Below are 20931 nucleotides of genomic sequence, written 5' to 3' on the forward strand. Positions count from 1 at the left end.
ATGGTAAAGCAATACTATAGTAATAGTACCACAATACTAAAGCAAGACCAGTCCAAGTAATAAGAGTTACTAATTATTCCATACTGAATAGAAATTTCTCTAATCAAGGCATTTTGAAGATGCATATCCACATACAAACACAAAAGAAATGAAAAACCACAGATTCGGGTAGTTAAAGTGCTATTTGTTGCTCTTTGTTGTCAAGTCAGAACCGACTTATAGTGACCCTACCAGGACTCACATTTAACAAGTGGCTTTTACCAGTTCCACACTCCAGTGAGCTTCCATGGCTGAGCGGGGATTCAAACCCAGGCCTCCTGAGTTCTAGTCCATCGCATTATCCAATACAGCACACTGGTTATCTTGAAGTACTATCCACATCCATTTATGTACAAACATAATCTCACATCAAGACACTCTGGTAGAATTTTTTTTCGGTTTATTGTTAAAACTTTCTTAGAACTATACACCTGCATTTAGACTGACAAAATCAAGCCACGTAACAACTTCTCAATTCAAGATATCTGACTTCTGCAATTACTGGGCTGCTGGAGTATCTCAGTGCTAAGACTTAATCAGATGAACCATGTTCTACCATTGCAACTGGAAATAAGGAAGGGGCAATAGCTTTTATATGTCAGAGAAAGTTGGTAGATTGCTCTGAAACTTGGCAGAGTAGCAGTGATTGGCATGAAGGTGGCCTGGCTACCCTGTTTTCCCAAAAATAAGACCTAACCTGAAAATAAGCCCTATTATGATTTTTCAGGATGCTTGTAATATAAGCCCTACCCCAAAAATAAGCCCCAGTTAAGTGAAATCCCACCCTCCACCATTGTGCAGCATTGTGCAGCAACCAGAAGATGATGACATGACTGTAAAATAAAACATCCTCTGAAAATAAGTCCTAATGTGTTTTTGGAGCAAAAATTAGTATAAGACCCTGTCTTTTTTTCGGGGGAATACGGTACTTCTGAAAGACTGAAATGATGTACTGATGGGAGCTCAAAATTCACAACTGATCTCCAGCAGATCTGCCTGATCTTGTCTGTGGTATTGCCTACTTTGTTCCAGCTAGACTTGCCAACTGATTTGAACAGTATTTTTAAGAAAAAGATTGCTGTGCTATGTCATTGACGAGATCTGGGATGTATTGCACCCCAACAGTAATACACAGTATTCTTGATTTTTTTTAACCTATAGAAAGTCATGCTATAAGACTTATTTCCATGATACGTCATAGTGTTTTTGGCCATGACACTTAGGTTGACGGACTCCATCTCCCTTTTTGAGCCTGTCGCGCCAGCTTCGCAGGTGCATTTGATGGAAACACAGGATAGAGCCTTCCTTATGGCTGCTCCCAAACTCTGGGACTCCGTCTCATGGCAGGCCAGGCTGGCCCCATCTTTCCTATCCTTCCACAAGCAGGTGAAGACATTTCTCTTCAAAAACACTTTCCCTTAGTGACTGGCAATCTGAGAGGGGCTTTAAACAAAGTGCTTTGAATCTGCTTTTTGGTGTTGATTTTGTTTAACATTTTTAGTGTTGTATTTGTTTGATTCTTTTAAAAATATTTGTATATTTAGTGTTTTTACCTTTTAAATATTGTATTTTAATGATATAAGCCACCCTGGGTCCTTTTAAAGGAGAAAGGTGGGGTAAACATATTTTAAATCAATCAATCAATCTTATGCCTTCATTAGTAACACTCAACTATTGAATATTAAAAATATCATACTAATCTTCTGATAGTAACAAATTAGCAGTTTATTAGACAACTGAAATGAATGTGGTCTAACAATGTGGGTTTCTACTAACCAGTTCCTCAGTTCAGGTACTTCCACAGTGTATATCAATATTAAAAATAAGTACGGAAATCAAGACAGACATACCTCTGATGCAAAAGGAACCATCATCTTTCCTTTCTAGAATAAGTAGGTCAATATGCAGTGTTATAGGGACTGATTCAGGAGCAGTCAGATTGTCACGTGGGGTGTCATCCTTGAAAAAGAAAAGCAATAAAAATGCTTGATTGCATAAAAGGACAAATTCCAAATGTGCCCACCAGCCCAAATAGATTGCAAACTTCTGTCCTAATTGATTAAAGACAGAGGCACCACAGTTCTGTCTTTATATTCATTGTATACTCAAGTGGATCACAGTGGCTGAAACACTATTGGTTAGCTCCACAATCTCTGGATCTACTGGTCTAATAATCTTATAACTGCACAGCTAGAAAGGACCCTATGGATCATTGAGTCCAGTCCCTGTCAAGGAGGCACAGTGGAGAATCAAACTCCCAACCTCTGGCTCCATAGCTGGATACCTAAAAAACTGAGCTGTCCAGCAGTTCAGCATATAATATACTGCACTACATGGATCCAGAGATTACACTGTCCACATAAAGTCATGGATTGCTGCTTCATGGATTGCTGCCTTGTCGTGGCGAAGGGGCTTGAGTAACTCAGAGAAACTATGGGCTATGCCGTGCAGGGACACCCAAGACGGACAGGACATAGTGGAGAGTTCCGACTAAACGCAATCCACCTGTAGTAGGAAATGGCAAGCCACTCCAGTATCTTTGCCAAGAACGCCCCATGATCAGAAACAAAAGGCTAAAAGATATGACGCTGGAAGATGGGCCCCTCAGGTCGGAAGGCGTCCAACATGCTACTGAGGAAGAGCGGAGGACAAGTACAAGTAGCTCCAGAGCTAATGAAGTGGTTGGGCCAAAGCCGAAAGGACGCTCAGCTGTGGACGTGCCTGGAAGTGAAAGGAAAATCCAATGCTGCAAAGAAAAATACTGCATAGGAACCTGGAATGTAAGATCTATGAACCTTGGGAAGCTGGAGGTGGTCAAACAGGAGATGGCAAGAATAAACATCGACATCCTGGGCATCAGTGAACTAAAATGGACAGGAATGGGCGAATTCAGCTCAGATGATTATCATATCTACTATTGTGGGCAAGAATCCCGTAGAAGGAATGGAGTAGCCCTCATAGTCAACAAAAGAGTGGGAAAAGCTGTAATGGGATACAATCTCAAAAATGATAGAATGATGTCAATACGAATCCAAGGCAGACCATTCAACATCACAATAATCCAAGTTTATGCACCAACCAGCATTGCTGAGGAGACTGAAATTGAACAATTCTATGAAGATTTACAACACCTTCTAGAACTGACACCAAAGAAAGATGTTCTTCTCATTCTAGGGGACTGGAATGCTAAAGTAGGGAGCCAAGAGATAAAAGGAACAACAGGGAAGTTTGGCCTTGGAGTTCAAAACAAAGCAGGGCAAAGGCTAATAGAGTTTTGTCAAGAGAATAAGCTGGTCATCACAAACACTCTTTTCCAACAACACAAGAGGCGACTCTATACATGGAAATCACCAGATGGGCAATATCGAAATCAGATTGATTATATTCTCTGCAGCCAAAGATGGAGAAGCTCTATACAGTCAGCAAAAACAAGACCTGGAGCTGACTGCGGTTCTGATCATCAGCTTCTCATAGCAAAATTCAAGCTTAGACTGAAGAGATTAGGAAAAACCACTGGGCCACTCAGGTATAATCTAAACCAAATCCCTTATGAATACACAGTGGAAGTAAAGAACAGATTTAAGGAACTAGATTTGGTGGACAGAGTGCCTGAAGAACTTTGGATAGAGGCTCGTAACATTGTCCAGGAGGCAGCAACGAAAACCATCCCAAAGAAAAGGAAATGCAAGAAAGCAAAGTGGCTGTCCAACGAGGCCTTAGAAATAGCAGAGAGGAGAAGGGAAGCAAAATGCAAGGGAGATAGGGAAAGTTATAGAAACTTGAATGCAGACTTCCAAAGAATAGCAAGGAGAGACAAGAGGGCCTTCTTAAATGAACAATGCAAAGAAATAGAGGAAGATAACAGAAAAGGAAAGACCAGAGATCTGTTCAGGAAAATTGGACATATTAGAGGAACATTTTGCGCAAAGATGAACATGATAAAAGACAAAAATGGGAGGGACCTAACAGAAGCAGAAGACGTCAAGAAGAGGTGGCAAGAATACACAGAGGAATTATATCAGAAAGATTTGGATATCCTGGACAACCCAGACAATGTAGTTGCTGACCTTGAGCCAGACATCCTGGAGAGCGAAGTCAAGTGGGCCTTAGAAAGCCTGGCTAACAACAAGGCCAGTGGAGGTGATGGCATTCCAGTTGAACTATTTAAAATCTTGAAAGATGATGCTGTTAAGGTGCTACATTCAATATGCCAGCAAGTTTGGAAAACTCAACAGTGGCCAGAGGATTGGAAAAGATCAGTCTACATCCCAATCCCAAAGAAAGGCAGTGCCAAAGAATGCTCCAACTACCGTACAATTGCACTCATTTCGCACGCTAGCAAGGTTATGCTCAAAATCCTACAAGGTAGGCTTCAGCAGTATGTGGACCGAGAACTCCCAGAAGTACAAGCTGGATTCCGAAGAGGCAGAGGAACTCGAGACCAAATTGCTAACTTGCGCTGGATTATGGAGAAAGCCAGAGAGTTCCAGAAAAATATCTACTTCTGCTTCATTGACTATGCGAAAGCCCTTGACTGTGTGGACCACAGCAAACTATGGCAAGTTCTTAAAGAAATGGGAGTGCCTGACCACTTTATCTGTCTCCTGAGAAACCTATATGTGGGACAGGAAGCAACAGTTAGAACTGGTCATGGAACAACTGAGTGGTTCAAAATTGGGAAAGGAGTACGGCAAGGCTGTATATTGTCCCCCAGCTTATTTAACTTATATGCAGAATACATCATGCGGAAGGCTGGACTGGAAGAAACCCAAGCCGGAATTAAGATTGCCGGAAGAAATATCAACAACCTCCGATATGCAGATGATACCACTCTGATGGCAGAAAGTGAGGAGGAATTAAAGAACCTTGTAATGAGAGTGAAAGAGGAGAGTGCAAAAAACGGTCTGAAACTCAACATCAAAAAAACTAAGATCATGGCCACTGGTCGCATCACCTCCTGGGAAATAGAAGGGGAAGATATGGAGGCAGTGTCAAATTTTATCTTCCTGGGCTCCATGATTACTTCAGATGGAGACAGCAGCCCTGAAATTAAAAGGCGCCTTCTTCTTGGGAGGAAAGCGATGACAAATCTTGACAGCATCTTGAAAAGCAGAGACATCACCTTGCCAACAAAAGTCCGAATAGTCAAAGCTATGGTTTTTCCCGTCGTGATGTATGGAAGTGAGAGCTGGACCATAAAGAAAGCAGACAGCCGAAGAATTGATGCCTTTGAATTGTGGTGCTGGAGGAGGCTCTTGAGAATCCCCTGGACTGCAAGGAGAACAAACCTATCAGTTCTAAAGGAAATCAACCCTGAATGCTCACTTGAAGGACAGATCCTGAAGCTGAGGCTCCAGTACTTTGGCCATCTCATGAGAAGAAAAGAGTCCTTGGAAAAAACCTTGATGTTAGGAAGGTGTGATGGCAAGAGGAGAAGGGGACGACCAAGGATGAGATGGCTGGACAGTGTCTGCGAAGCAACCAACATGAACCTGACACAACTCCGGGAGGCAGTAGAAGACAGGAGGGCCTGGCGTGCTCTGGTCCATGGGGTCACGAAGAGTCGGACACGACTAAACGACTAAACACACACACACACACACACACACACACATAAAGTCAGGAAAAGACAGGATGAAATTGCACAAAAGTGTCCTTTGTTACTATTTCAAGATACGTTGGTGAAAACAGATTGTATTATTTATTAAATGTTTTTAAAAGGCAAAGCATGAAGCCTGGCCTGCCAATTATTGAATAAGTGGTGAAACGTACACATCTCCTTAATATCTTCCCTAATTTTGCATTTTTCACTCAGATGGACTTAGGAATTGTATAGTACTAATAAGAGCGGGTTGACGGTACGTATGTCTCTCAGCATGCCTTCTATTTTTTAAAACTAAAAATAGAATGGACAGGCTGGTAGAATACCACAGCTTAAGTAAAACCTAGGAAGCCAGGAGAGGATTAGTACTGGTTATACCAAAATATTCATTTTTAGGTCAGGGAGCAAGAATACCTGGAATTTTTGTATGCCTACTGCCTCATGTACCACCCAGATGACCTCTTTTGGTAGAAAACAGATAGTGCACTTGTATCAGGGAAATACACATTTGAACATTTGTTTAAAGCAGCCCAACACCAACTAATTACAGTCATGTTATATTATAGTACTTCTTTTTTAATTAATGGAATATTTTAATTTTATTATTATACATTATTAAACAGTGTGTTTATTCTCTCTTGCACTAAATCACACTCCCAACCTCAGTTGCTTTGTTTTGTTTCAAATATTTTTACAAGAGGAACGAACAGCAATGCTGCTTCTCATCTTTATGTGCAGACAGGTTTGAACACTGCCTTAACAGAAAAGATACTAAGGGTAAAAAAAAAATGCAATTGAGCTTTACAATCATAGATCATTGTATTAGAGCAATTTTACTGGAAAAGTCTTTACACTGCAGATAGTTCACTTCAGAATATACTTCCCAGCATACAACCACATTTCCACAAAACAAGGCAAGGTTCTCACTTTGGGCTATAATACTGCCAAAATGCTGTTCAGCTACTAAGCAGATGTGAAGAATAAATCTTTAAATAAACAACCACTGATGGGAGAGAACTACATGAAACTAATCATCCACTGCCATTTACTTAAAGAAAACATATAATATAGAACTGGGACAGTTCTGTATAAATCCAGTTCACCCCCAACAGTGCCTGACTGAAAGCATTCTACAGATCTTAGAACATTTAATGTAAAGTAGGTGGAGAAAAATCATATTCTATCTGAAATAAGCCTAGATTCATTTCGAAATGACATACTTTTAAGTTGATTCTTGTATTAGTAATTTTAATTTTCATAGGCATCACTTCTGCAACCATTTCATCTTCCAAAAAACGCTGAATGTTCATGAGTGAAGAAGTTAAAAAATCAGTGCTGAGATCTTCTATATGACACTGTAGAAACCCATTTTTCTCACAAAGCAATGAGTATTTTATAGCACTGGGTCCACTTTCCCATCTCAGTCTTATTTCAGGTGCTGATTTAACTGGCCCGGTCACAGATTTAGGATCTGAACCTGTGACAAAAACAGTACAGCATCAGGTCAACCACTTATAGGAGGTGAAATGCATCTGCAGATACCCTCTTTTCCAAAATGGTATTTATTTAATGAGCATTCCACTTTGAAACAGCCAACACAAGGTTACTGTGTTTTTCACTCCGTAAGACATACCTCTCCATAAGACGCAGCTCATTTTCAGGGGAGGAAAGCAGGAAAAAAATATTCTGGCAATTTCAGCCCGCTGGGCCCGTGCAGGTGGAGATGGGGGAAGCCTCGGAAGAGTCCAAGAGTGCCTTCCAGGACCCTTCTGAGGCTTCCCCTGCGGGGCCAGCAGGGGAAAATTGCCAGCTTCCAGGACCCTTCTGAGGCTTTCCAAGCCTCTGAAGGGTCCTGGAAAGTTGCGCTGTTGCCCCCGCTAGGGGTGGGGGGAACCTCCGAAGGGTCCTGGAAGGCACTCTCGGACCCTTTGGAGGCTCCCCCTGCCCCTCCGCGGGGCCAGCGGAGATGAAATTGCCAGCTTCCAGGACGCTTCTGAGGCTTTCATCCTGGAACGTCGCAATTTCACCCCCGCTGGCCCCATGGGGATCGGGGTAGGGGAGCCTCCGAAGGGTCCTGGAAGGCACTCTCGGACCCTTTGGAGGCTCCCCCTTCCCCTCCGCGGGGCCAGTGGAGATGAAAGCGGCAGCTTCCAGGATGCTTCTGAGGCTTGGCAATTTTCCCCTGCTGATTATAACAACCAAATTATAGATTTGAGGGGCACACATCCTTTTCGCTTACCGATCTTTGCATTGCAACGCCGGGAAATCAGCTGTTCAGCGGCTCCAAAATGGCCGCCGGACGACCCAAAATGGCCGCCGCAACCATTTTCGCGCCCTGCCCTCGCTTACCGGGGGCGCAAAAGTGGCGCTATGAGGAAACTTTGCTTAACGGTGAGTATAGAAGCCACTGGAACACATTAAACTAAGTTTAATGCGTTCCAATGGCATTTTGCGTCCCGTTTAGCGATGTTTCCTCAAAGCGAGGATTAACCTTGCTATGCGGGACACCACTGTAATTGTTATGAAAGATTGGAAAATCTGCGAAAAATTCCAGATTCTGAATGATTTCAGAAGGTGGACATAGATACTTTTACAAGACCACTAGAAATGAACTTTGTTTCCAAAATAGTTAACATCATGCCCCATTTTTATCTTTCCAAAAACCACATCCCTCCCCAACTCTTCTTTCATCTCCTTTCAGCAATAACACAAATTTGTAATTTAAAATAAAAAATTAAAAAGACATAACAAACCTTATTTTAAATTTAAAATTAGCACAAGTAGTTTTTCTAGAGTGACTCTAAATTCTACTAACAATATCTCTCACAGAAATACATTTAAGATTTTATATTATTTATATATACAAAGTCTCACATCTTTGTGCCTCCTTCTGGAATTTCTTCATGTTCCCAAAGGAAAATACACACCCCAGTTTAGGAACCAATGTTCTAATTACAGAAGTAGTGACCAACTTATTAATTTAAAATAAATCCTTAAAAAGGCAGTATAAGCAGCTTTTTATAAAGTATCAGTTTTTAAAAAAATATTATATTTGTTCTTACCTGCTGTTCGATTGCAGAGATAATGTCGAACACTGATATTGCCTAACTGATTTGGTTTCACTTGATTTACTTGAATGCACACTTCTGTATCTTCACCTCTGAGATCAATTTCACCATTTATACTAAAAATTTTGAAAACCACAACAGACATCTGTCAATAAAATTAAAATACTAATTAGTAATTAATCTGTATAGTCTCAGATGCTGTCACCAACTTTTTCAAATGACTACACTAATACTATAAAGAATCAATTTAAGTAACTTAAATTCAAAACTACAGAAGACAACTTACAATTTTTAAAAAGATTATATTAATTTTAGTTCTGTACCCACTGAGAACCTCTGCTACCCTCTTTGAAGACAAAATTGCTCATAGCTGCAATTAAATAGGACATAGCCAATGTACAAATTAATTTCAACTGTTTTATCCTTCAATGCCAGCAGCATTCTTGCTTTGGCCTATTATTTTCAAGATATTTATTAACAGAATGTTTATCCTGCTTTCTGTATGATACATCCAAGGCAGCTCACATTTAAAAAGCTACAACATCAAAATTAAACTAATGAAGATTTCTATCTAACAAGAAGAAGAAGAAGAAGAAGAAGAAGAAGAAGAAGAAGAAGAAGAAGAAAAAGAAGAAGAAGAAGAAGAAAAGAACAACAACAACAACAACAACAACAACAACAACAACAACAACAACAACAACAACAACAACAACAACAACAATAATAATAATAATAATAATAATAATAGTGTGCTGTCAAGTCAATTCTGGCTTATGGTGACCTCTTTCAGGGTTTTCTACCAAAGGAGTATTCATAAGTGGATTATCATTCTTAGCATCCCGGGGCGTGCCCAAGGCCACATAGGTTGGCTCTCCTTGCATGAAAAAGCAACCTCTGGCTCCAGAGCCAGATACTTAACTCAATCAGTTATGAAAAAGATTGACAGCTCACCACTATGAAGACCCTTTCCCATGCCCAAGCAAATGCACCCATGCTAGTATGAATGTAAATTAAAGACCACCCAAGAAGTTGTCTAGAATTTTCACAGTATAAGAGTAACGGCCAACTACTTCCATTTTATTGCCTTCCATTAAGACACAGAGAATACAGATAGTTTCATATTTTAGGTCACATGAGTTTAGAGCTTTAGATCATAACTTGAACTAGGCTTGCAAGCAATGGAAATGAGAGTAATAAGGAAGTCACATGCTTCCAGTTTCTAGTTTTAGTCAGTAGTTCCCCTGCCACATCCTGGACCAGTTTCAGTTTTTAAACACTCCTCAAAGAGTGCTCAATTACATGATGCAACAGAAGCATCTCTGTCACAGTAGTCAGATATGACATTTGACAGAGATGGTCAGCGGTGCAGTACTCTAAGAAATTTAAAAGCATTTCCCCCAAAAAGCTCTCCCTAGCTACTCCTGCTAGCCATAAATAGATCCAACATGCTAGTCTCCAAGAGGAGTCCTGTCAAGCCAGGTTGAACACCTTTCAAGCCTTAATCTGGTCACATTCAACTGGCTTACAACCAGCCTCAATTTTTGGAGGCAAAGTTCAGAATCAGAATGTCAATAGCTTTCTTATACTCTGATGGAACTGGGTGTCATCCATATATTGATATGACCATACCCCTAATTACAACTGTTTTCTATCTGATATTGTTTTTATCTTGACTGCTGTAATGTACTTACAGTTTAAGATCATTTGCAAAGCCTCTCTGTGTATAAAAAAGCAGCCCATAAAGTGATGGGGACTGGTCATAAATATCCTAACTCAGCTGCAATGGTTACTACTTTGTGTGGCGTTCACTCTTATTATGTTAAATTAAGTCAGGCATTATTCATGATTTATGCTGATGTGGTTGAGAGGTGGGGCCACTAGAGATGTTAAAAGGCGGAGCCTGAGAGGAGAAGGGGGAGAGTTGAGTCAGAGTTAGCGAGGAAGAGGGAGAGAGTTAGTTTGGGAATCTGAGGAGTGATTAGTCTGAGGAGTGAATAGTAACCTGTAAGATAATATAGAAGATTGTTATGGATGCTTGATGAACCTGAAGATACTTATAAATTATTATAGAAACATCTGTAATCAATAAACCTGTTTTATTCAAAAGACAGTGATGAATGGATCTTCGTCTTTCCTAAGAAAAGTACACCGATAAAGAAATCAACTGGTGGCAGTGTGTGAAAAGGTGTTTTTTTCTGGTTTGCCTTCGTGAGCTCTCTGTTTTGGGGAGGTAAACAGGGGCCACAAGGGGCAAATGTCACACTTTGCTTCTAAGCAAAACTTAAAATATTAAATTATATGTAGTTTGGTAATGTATGCGATATTGTGTACTCTTTGCATCTTACCAGGATTTAAGAATACAGGAGATGTTGTTGGGGGGATGTATGGAAGTTCAGAAGGCTCCAACACAATGTATGCTTTGATGTGTTGTTTACTTTCATCAACCCTGTTTTCCCTAGATCTGCATAATACTGACACTTTTTATTTGCAACTGTACTCTTTGTCCATTATCTAATATGACTGAGGAAATGTAGGAATGAGCTTTTTTTTTAAGACCACTCTTAGCACTGCCATTTTATTGTACACTGCCATGGAATATTATAAGGGAGAACTTAAATAAAAACACCATTAGATTATTGTTAAGCCATCCCACAGGACCTCTCGTATCACAGTAATTCATCAAATTGTTACAGTCATACAACACCCAGTCAAATTAATATTAGTAATAAATAACTTTGCCTTGATTTATTCCTTCCCTTTCAAAAGTCTGCTGTAGTCTGTTTATTCTCTACCCATTCAAAAAGTGTGTGTTCTCTTAATAATTACTATTGTTGCTTTTTATTTTATTATACTGTTTTTATTCCATTTTTATTGTTAGCTGCCCAGAGTAGACTTGTGTCTGGATGGGTGGGGTATAAATTTAATAAATAAATAAATAAAATAATCAGAAAAAGCTATAAATAGCAATGAAACTGTTCTGCTCTAAGCAGTGTCTCAATTATAGGAGAAAATGTGTGTACTGTATAAGAGTGGCTAATTAAATCCACCAGCAATAATGACCATATAGATCCCTAGGAGAAAAGACAGCTAGAAAAGACCAGGGGACGCAAAAGCCCCGGAGCTCCCAGTATTTTGAGCACTATTCTTAAGCAAATATTTGATAGCCACTTGCTAATTTCAGAATTAGTAAACTGAACCACTATTTAATATACACTTTTCTTCTAGGGTAGCAATAATTAAAGGCTCCTCCCACACATGACAGCTCCTCCCCACCCAATTTCAACCAAACAAAATTCATTGCCCTATCTCTTGCATTCATTCCCATCAACCTATTTACTTTGAGAGTAGTAGTAATGGAGTATTCCTAAACAAAGAATTGTTCAAACAGGCCCACCTCACTGAAAAGTGTAAAAATGGCCTCCGCATTTGGAGAACATTACCATTTCTTCGCTAGCCTCCTGAGCACCCTCTGAAGCTGCACTGAGGTCATCGGGAGAAGGTCCACCACAATTCTCCATCACTGTACTTTCATCAGGAGTGTTTTCCGCTGGTCTGCTTGACATGATCGCTTGTATAGTCAAGATATTTTTAAAAATAGACGTATTTAGATTTGTTCTGTATATTCATTCATAAAGCTACTTTACGCTATTGTCACCAGCTTTAAAAGTGGGGGACAGTGTATCACACGAGGACATGCAATGCATATTAAACTAGCTACAAAATAACTAAAGAAAAGTAAGCTACAAAAGAACCTAGAGATTTCAAATATTTTTACCTCATTACCTCATACTCTCCACCTCATCCCCAGATCCATTACTTAATTTTTTACAGATACGGCATATTGACCATCAAGACTTTTGTTTCTTCTGTCTAGTCATGACATAACCACTGTAACCCAGGAATATTGTAGAGAAAGTAGAAGTTTTGCTGCCACCCAAATTACAGGAATGTGTTAGAAATTATCTCCTATTTTAGAGTGCAATGAACAATTCTCAAAGAGTCTTTTAAGCTAAAGATTTGAGGGGTTACTTTGCTGGTAGCTTAAAGTGTTTAAGCATCCATAATAATGGAAGAACTCCTGAATCAATAGGATTTAAAAAGTTTCTAAAAGGTATCCCTGTTCATTTAAATGAACCATATTTTTCCATGTATAAGATGTCCCATGTATAAGACACTCCCCTTTTCTAACCCAAAATTAAGAAATCAGTATTTTAAACATAAAATGGAACCCATTTTTATTTAGTAATTAGGCAACATTTACATACCAGTACTGTCATATTATGCATTGCACTTTAACTTTATTCAGCCTCTGGGCTCAGAACACTCGGACATTAGCAGCTCCTGTTGCATCTGAGCACTGCCTACATGCTCCAACTCCAAAGTGTGTTCCAATTGGTTTGTTCAGCATCAGCTGACATCAGTTACATAAGGCTCATGAATGGAGAAAGCTAAGTCTCCTGACTGTAGTAAGCTAAGCCTTGTGATTGAAAGAAGCCTGTTTGCAGAGGCAAGGTTTGGGCACTTTTGCAATTGTGCGGTTCTCTCCTTGGCTTACTTCCGTGTATAAGAGGACCCTCAATTTTTATTTTAAACAAAAGTAATGTCTCATACACGGAAAAATACGGTACCATATTTTTCCATTTATAAGACACACATCCCACTTTTCTACCCCACAAATTAAGAAAACTAAGTTTTGAGGATTCAGCCTCTAGGCTCAGAATGCTCAGACACTAGGAATCCCTGTTGCATCTCCAGGCTCCACCTCTGATGAGGTGTGTTCTAACTGGTTTGTTTGGCATCAGCTGACATTAGTTCCATACGACTCGTGATTGGAGGAAGCCTTTTTACAGAGGTAAGGTATGGGCCGTTTTGTTCTTGTCTCAGCTTACTTCCATGTATAAGACACCCCTCAATTTTTAGTGTAAACATATTAGGAAAAATTAGTGTCTTAGATACAGAAAAACATGGTAATTCCTTTCCCTTATTGTGGGAGAAGGCTTTGAGTAGTGTGATAAATTGTGCATGCTGCTGAGAGACATACACCTCCTTTTTGCTGGTCAGCACAACAATGGTAGATTTAAAGAAATAAGAGTAAGTGCCTACCATTGTGCAACATAAAGGCCAAAGATGCCATTCTAACTTTCAAAAATGTTTTGCTTTTATTAATTTATCACGCTCAATTTAGGAAAATGCCAAAGACAACAAATTTACAATTCTCAGATAGACGCTCTTGGAGGACAGTTCCCAAGATGAGAAAAAGACTGCAGAAGTAACTGGTAGGCAGACAATAGAACTATGTATCTAATACCACAAGGTTCTGTCTCTGGCTAAAAAAGTTGTTCTTTTGAAATTTGGCTTGCATTTTAACTTATAAATTTCTCTCAAATCAGCATTTAAACACTAAATTAGATACAAAAATATATTTTAATCATAATCACTCTGATTTATATAATAAAAACTTGGTTATCCAGTAACTGGTAAAATTTAGTCACAATTTATATTACAAGAATCCAGTCTGCTTAGCTAGCATGAATTATGTTGACAAGTAATGTCAAATAGAAGCCCATCACCTATATGGGAAACCAAGCCTATAAACTCAAGGGACCAGGTAACAATGTGTAGCATTTTCTCTATAATGGTAGTCACTGAATAATCCCAACATTGTAGCCCAGAAATCTCCAAATATCTCCACTGATTTCATTTTAAAGATATAAACTAAAGCCAGTGCTAAACATTAGTACAATAAGAAAGAAGCTCAAAATAGATAATGATTGTTTCATGCAGTGATTTTTTTAATCACCAAAATGAGTTGAATAGTAAGTTTCCTTACCTCTTTCAAAAAAGCTTTGGCTATCACTTCCATCACTCTCCAAGTAGTGTTCCTCCAACAACATGCTATCAGTAGAAATGGTATCCAAAGAGGCTTGTGATGGACTTTTCTTCATATTCTTATAAGAAACAGAGAATGCAGGGAGATTGGACTGGCAGGGTTCCTTAGGCTTTCCACTTTTTAATATAAAGATATTAGGAAATCATTACTTAAGGTGAAAAAAGTTACAAAAGAGCAAAACTGAAAACAAATGGTGGAAATATAAATGGTAGAAGTTCTGAGAGTGAAATCCAGCAGTGTAATTTATTCAGCTTGGACTTCTGTATTCTAGATGAGTATTTCTATGCAATCTGCATGGCTCTATCACCATCTTGGGGATGCTTTACCATCACTAGAGCTTGAATGTACTATGCAGGTAAACTATGTCACCTTCTAAATCTTTTCTAAATACTGGGAATTCTTCCTCTACTCTAACCACCTATCTCCTGATGATAATTCCTCAAGATCTCTGTTTTCTTCCCTTTCTTGTCACATCTTGCCAGGTGTTCTGTCTTATTCATTTAAGCCCTGCCTCCCAGACACTTCTGGTGACAGCTGGCACTTGCACAGAAATATTCCACCTATTACAGAAGAAATGCTTAGCATGTAGGAGAAGCCATCACACAGAACCCCCTTCCTAAGTCCTAACAATGGTAACATGCAGAACAGGCTTAAGTCTTGAAATACATGGGAGTGCCTTTTACTTTAGTATGTTAATTTCAACTCTGAACGCAAACAACCAGCAAACCATTACATTTTCTATACCTTAATGAAGGTGGAAATACAAGCATTTTGGCTGCGGTCAACTTTTCTTTGTCATTTTCAACCTCTTCAGACTGCCAAACATCAGATTCAAACTCTGCAACTTTCTGAAGTGTGCCTCCTACTCCACTTTCCTTATTCACAAACTCATTTTTGTCATGTTCCTTGTCCGTAAGCATCTCAATAGAACCTTCTTTGCAACTTAAAACATTAACCAGTTCCCTGGCATATGTGCTACTCTTATCACTTACTGACTCACAAATTTCTTCTGAATCACTTCTACTGAAGAGTCCACTGCTATTTTCATCATTTATTTTTTCAAACAGTTTTTCTGATGCGTCATCTGAGAAAGAACTTCCTCTTCGCAAATCCGTATCACTGTCTGATTTGAAAAGCGGATCTGTCAGAATGGCTTTACTAATATCAGCATTTGTATCTAAGTTGCCTATCTGGGCAGCATGAGGAGGTATTAGCTTGTTTTCTGATGTACACATTTCTCCATTTTCCACAGGTGAGAGATCTGAAGCCACTGGACTTTCTTCTTCCAAAACAGGAGATTTGCAAGCAGTTCCCTGTGTCAGTGGATGGAGTAACAGAGCAATGTCTGCACTTTTCAGCAAGATCCCAATACAAACATCTGCCTGTTTAGCAGGTTTTCCTGTCACAGTCTCTACATCTTTTCTTAGGTTATCGAGGAGCAATACTAGGGATTCTTGGAGGTAGAGTAAGAAAAGATACTGGTAGTGGTTGATCTGCATGCTCACATGTTTTTGAATGTGAACAAGAACATGAACATCTGCATCAGTTCTAAAGCATGTAGATGGGAATCCTGAAATACTGTTCACAGGGCACAGGTTTTCTGTACCATTGGTCAAGGTTTCTTTCTCAGTGCTATAATATTCTTTCAGAAGTCTTTTACGATGTAATCGACCAGCAAAGTCACTAGAATCACTTTTTGCAACATTAAGAAGTTTGTGCCCATAGGAGAAAGGCTCTTTAAGTGACTGTTCAAATCTTGTTGGCTGGCAAATCCACAATGTAAGTGGGAATGAGTCCACAAAGCTTATTGGCCTTCCTTTCCCGCTCCTCATTCCTTCATAGTCTACCCAGAACTGGGAGAAATGCACTGCCCAGACATCAGAAGCAGCAGATGTTTTAAGTGCACATTTGTTTAGTCTGGGGACAATAAAGCCTTTGTAGATGTCATGCATCTTTGTATCTTGCTCATAAGCATGTCGCTGGAAGATTGGATGCAAAAGATTAAAACAGTCCGGGGATTTTGGAAAACTTGTGAAAGTTCTGCTGAAAAATTCAGAGTCTTTAAAGTTTTGAAACACTGCTTCCAAATCAGAGTGTCTACAGTTGGGCGAGTGTCTAGTATTTGTAGCAATCACTTCAGAACTCTGGATGGAAATTGCATTTGGGTCATCCCTATGATTTTGTTTCCTCTCAGAAGGAATTATGAACTGCAATAAAAACAAACAATGGTTAGGAACCGCAGGTTACTCACCTGTAATTATAGTTCTTCAAATGGGCCTCTGTGATTCACATTGTGGGTGATCCGCGCCTGCGCAGAGCCTCTTTGGAATATTCTAGAGCTTTTGCAGTAGCAAAAAACACATTAGAATAGACCCCTCCCTCTCGGTATAAGTACCTTGGCGTCAGGACTCTCCCTTCAGTTGTGTCAACCACCGCAAGAAAAAAATATTGCATGGCGTGACAGAGGGGAGGTCGGGTGGGATCTGTGAATCACAGAGGTCCACCTGAAGAACTACAATTACAGGTGAGCAACCTGCCGTTCTTCTTTGTGGCCTCTGTGAATCACACTGTGGGTGATAAGCTGTCTTACCCAGGAGTAGGGTGTCACACTAAGGTGGAAGCCAAAACAGCATGTCTGAATGCCACATCAGACTTTTGTCAAACATCTAGTCTTTAATGTCGGATGAAAGTAGATGGTTGTGCCCACGTAGCTGGGTTGCAGATTTCAGGGAGAGGCACCCCACATAGGAATGCTGTAGAGGCCACTAACACCCTGATGGAATGAGGGTCAATAGCTTGAGGGACCAGCTGTCAAGCAAGCTGGTATGCAAGCTGAATAGTAGAGGCAACCCAGTGGGAGATTGTCTGGGAGGTGACTTGTAGACCTTTGTTAGAGAGTTCATAACTGACAAAAAGGCATGGGGAATGTCAAAAGGGTTGCGTTCATGACAAATAAAAGGAGAGGGCTCTCCTGACGTCCAAAATATGAAGAAATTGTTCATGGATTGTTGCGGGAGGCATCTTTTGCACAGGTGGTAGAAAACTGTGTGATCTAATTCCCACTCGTGGGGTTGAGAGTTTGTGCGGTTGAGAGAGTTGGCTAGGTTGTTGTCTTGGCCTGCAATGTGCAGAGCTGTGAGACATATGTGGGGCGAGAGGCACCATTCCTATAGGTTGACCGCCAAATAGAGGAGGCTTGGGGACTGTGTGCCTCCTTGTTTGAGAATATAGTACATGGCTGTGCTGTTGTCAGTGGCAATCTGGACCACCTTGCCAGCTAGGCCGTTTCCAAATGCTTTGTATGCCTTTATCACAGCTAATAGTTCTAATTCGTTGAGGCGCAGTGAACATTCTCTGTGGGACCAATTGGTGTGTATTTTTAGAGAGCCACATTGTGCTCCACAGCCAGTAAGGCTAGCATCAGTTATGACCTGTATTTGAGGACGGGGTTGCTGGAAAGGGCATCCCATAGACAGATTTGGGACAAAACGCCACCATTGGAGTTGTGAAGCAAGTTCAGGAGTAACTCTTAAAAGAGTGTTGGGAGGATCTGTCAGTGAGTCGAAACATGTGAGGAACCATGACTATAGAGACCTCATCTTCAGGCGTACGGGTTGTATGACTGAGATCATGGAGGCCATGATACCTAGTACATGTTGGACGAGGATGGCAGGAACCAATGCATGGGGGTGTGTGAAACCTTGGAGAAGGGAGATGAAGTTTTGTTGTTTGTCAAGTGGGAAGAATGTGCGAGCTTGGGTGGAGTCTATGGAAGCCCCAATGTAATGACTAACCCTTATAGGACTCATTTTGGATTTTTGCATGTTGACTGTGAGACTGAGATCGCGAAGGAAGAATAAGGTGAAAAGGATGTCTCTGCGAGCTTTGTGGTGGGAACAAGCTACAAGGAGCCAGTCGTCTATGTATGGGAAGATGAGGATCTTTTGAAGTCTGAGGAAGGCAGCCACTGGGGCCGAGCACTTGGTGAAGACTCTGGGAGCTGTTGCAAGTCCAAAAGGAAGCTTTTTGAATTGGTAAGCTTGGGGCCTGAGGTGGAATTGAAGAAACTGTCTGTGGGAGGTGTGGATGGAGATGTGGAGTATATAACTCATAGATCTATGACTGTGAACCAGACGTTTTTTTCTGAGAAGAGGTAGAATGTATTAAAGGGTCACCATATGGAATTTTGTGGTGATGACATGTTGATTGAATTCTCTGAGGTCTAGAATAGGTTGTAAACCTCTTTTTTTTGGGGGGGGGACAGTGAAATAACAAGAGAAAAAACGTCATTTTGTTATATAGGTTCTGTTGAGTCCTTGATGAGCAAATTTTTTATCGCTTCTTGTAGAGTTTGGGACAGTGGAGCGACAATGTGATGAGAGAGTTGATGGAAATGGATGCAGTATCCGTTTTGGACAATGGAAAGAACCCGTGGTGATAGACTGCCAGGCAGGTAAGTGTTTTGAGAGAAAAGGGGGTTGATTTGTGATCTCGGTCGGGAAAACGTCGAACATGATGTTTGGGTTTGTGGTCATTGCGCCTTTGGATAGGTTGCTGGTGAGGTTTTTGTTTGTGTTGTTTAAACTACGGTAGTGTATAAGTTCTGACGTTGGGATTGGTGTTGGAACCTCTGTTGTAAGGTGCCTCCCACTGATTGTGTCAGGGGTGCTGTTGATAAGTGGGATACATGTCCCATCTTTTGCCGGCAGAACTTATCTTCTGAACATTGTCTAAGATGTCATCAAGTCTTCAATACGTGCTCGGGCATCTTCCATAAGGCCGGCTGTTCTTAGCCAGGAGAAAGTCTGAGTGTGACAGAGGTAACTATGGATTTAGTTGTGGCGTCTACTGTGTGTTAGGCAGAACATTTGCTGTTTGGCGACAGAGAGACTTCCTGTTGGAAGGTTTGTGCTAACACTTTCTTGTCTTCTGGTAAAGAGTCAAGAAAAGTGGCCATGTTATCCCAAAGGAAGTGTTGATATGCCCCTGTGACAGACAGGTCAGGAACCACTCCTGTCCATCACAATAGAACCTTGACAGATCAACCAATGGGTGAACAGAAGAGGCTGAACGGAGGCTATTTAAGAAGAATGGAAGGCAGTTAAAGTTCAGTTGGAGATATGAGTTAGTTAGAGAGAAATGAGAGAGAGTTAGAGAAGATTTCAGTGAGAGTCTGTGTTAGAGATGTCAGTTAAAGAGAAGAAGTTAGGCAGTTGGGACCAGTCTTGGGTTAGATAAGGGTAACAGATATAGAACAAGAAAAGAAATGAACAAATACTTGAAGTAACATGATTTTATCCAAGCTAATATAAATGTCATAAAAGTACAGCTGATTTACTTGTGAACATTTTAATAAATATTGTTTAATTGAATCATACTGATTGAAGAGTTATATTTGATGTAATGAGGAGTGACTCCTCTGGTGGCAGCAGAAAGAGTTGAAAAATAAGTGTCACACCTGAAAGTGAACCTGGGTTGTGGAGAGAAACAAACAGGGAAACTGGGTGCGTCACAGCCCCCATAGCTCCTTGGTAGTTAGCTACCCTCATAGTAAAAGCCGCTGATGAGTAAAGCCACCTGCCCATAGAGTCAATTCTTTGACTGTCTTTATTAGATGGGATAAGGGACTGTGGGTTTCGAGATCTGGATTGCGAGGCCTCAACAAATATCGAATTTGGAGAAAATGTGCTCCAGGGTCGTGTATCTGACAGAGATTATCGATTCTCTTTGAGACTGAATGAGAGGAGCCTGGTTTAGTCCAAGATCGCTGAGCTGAGCTAAGAAGAGATGGTAGCATGGAAATATGGATTGGGGTAGTTGTGTCCTTGGAAATAGGATCATAAAGGTGATCCGCCAGTTCGGTTATGGGGCAATGTGTTTTTTGCTACCGCAGAAGCTCTAGAATATTCCGAAGTGGCTCCGCGCAGGCGCAGATCACCCACAGTGTGATTCACAGAGGGCACGAAGAAAAACCATAGTTGATACAGAACAGCACATTTTGATTAAATGGTTCTCATACAACAGAAGTGGAAGATGTGACAGAAAAGTAACCTGCTCCTATTCCAAAATAAGTTGGGTCGGTATGTGACTCCATCAAGATTTCTGTAGAGTGTAGGGTTGGAAATCCCCAATTGGTACGGTCTTGCTTATTTAAGAAGAATGCTGAAGTGGCACATGCATGGTGAACTGCTTGCACAGTACAAGACTTGGAGGGATTACTTCATTACACTGAAGAGCAAATTTTTAATGGAAGACTAAGAAGAACAAAATATATGTGGCAAATAAAACCACAAAAATATAGTAGTGTTTGCTGGTATATTTTATGCTTTAAC

At 40.4% G+C, this 20931-nt stretch overlaps 1 protein-coding gene across 5 annotated transcripts in view; it reads right to left on the reverse strand.

Annotated features, from left to right (window-relative positions):
- BLTP3B (bridge-like lipid transfer protein family member 3B) overlaps positions 1-20931 on the reverse strand; it is a 55658-nt gene that overhangs the window by 2383 nt on the left and 32344 nt on the right. For 2 of the 5 annotated variants that reach the window (XM_020803307.3, XM_020803309.3), the window contains exons 14-19: positions 15344-16806; positions 14540-14715; positions 12150-12277; positions 8704-8854; positions 6862-7118; positions 1890-1998 (exon numbers count right to left, since the gene is read on the reverse strand). In XM_020803307.3, coding sequence (XP_020658966.3) covers positions 1890-1998; positions 6862-7118; positions 8704-8854; positions 12150-12277; positions 14540-14715; positions 15344-16806 — 2284 coding nt within the window. The remainder of the gene's footprint in view (positions 1-1889; positions 1999-6861; positions 7119-8703; positions 8855-12149; positions 12278-14539; positions 14716-15343; positions 16807-20931) is intronic. The other 3 variants (XR_013536663.1, XM_078376068.1, XM_078376069.1) reach the window with 3 other exon arrangements.

The sequence above is a fragment of the Pogona vitticeps genome, chromosome 5 (genome assembly GCF_051106095.1).
Source record: "Pogona vitticeps strain Pit_001003342236 chromosome 5, PviZW2.1, whole genome shotgun sequence".
NCBI lineage: Eukaryota > Metazoa > Chordata > Lepidosauria > Squamata > Agamidae > Pogona > Pogona vitticeps.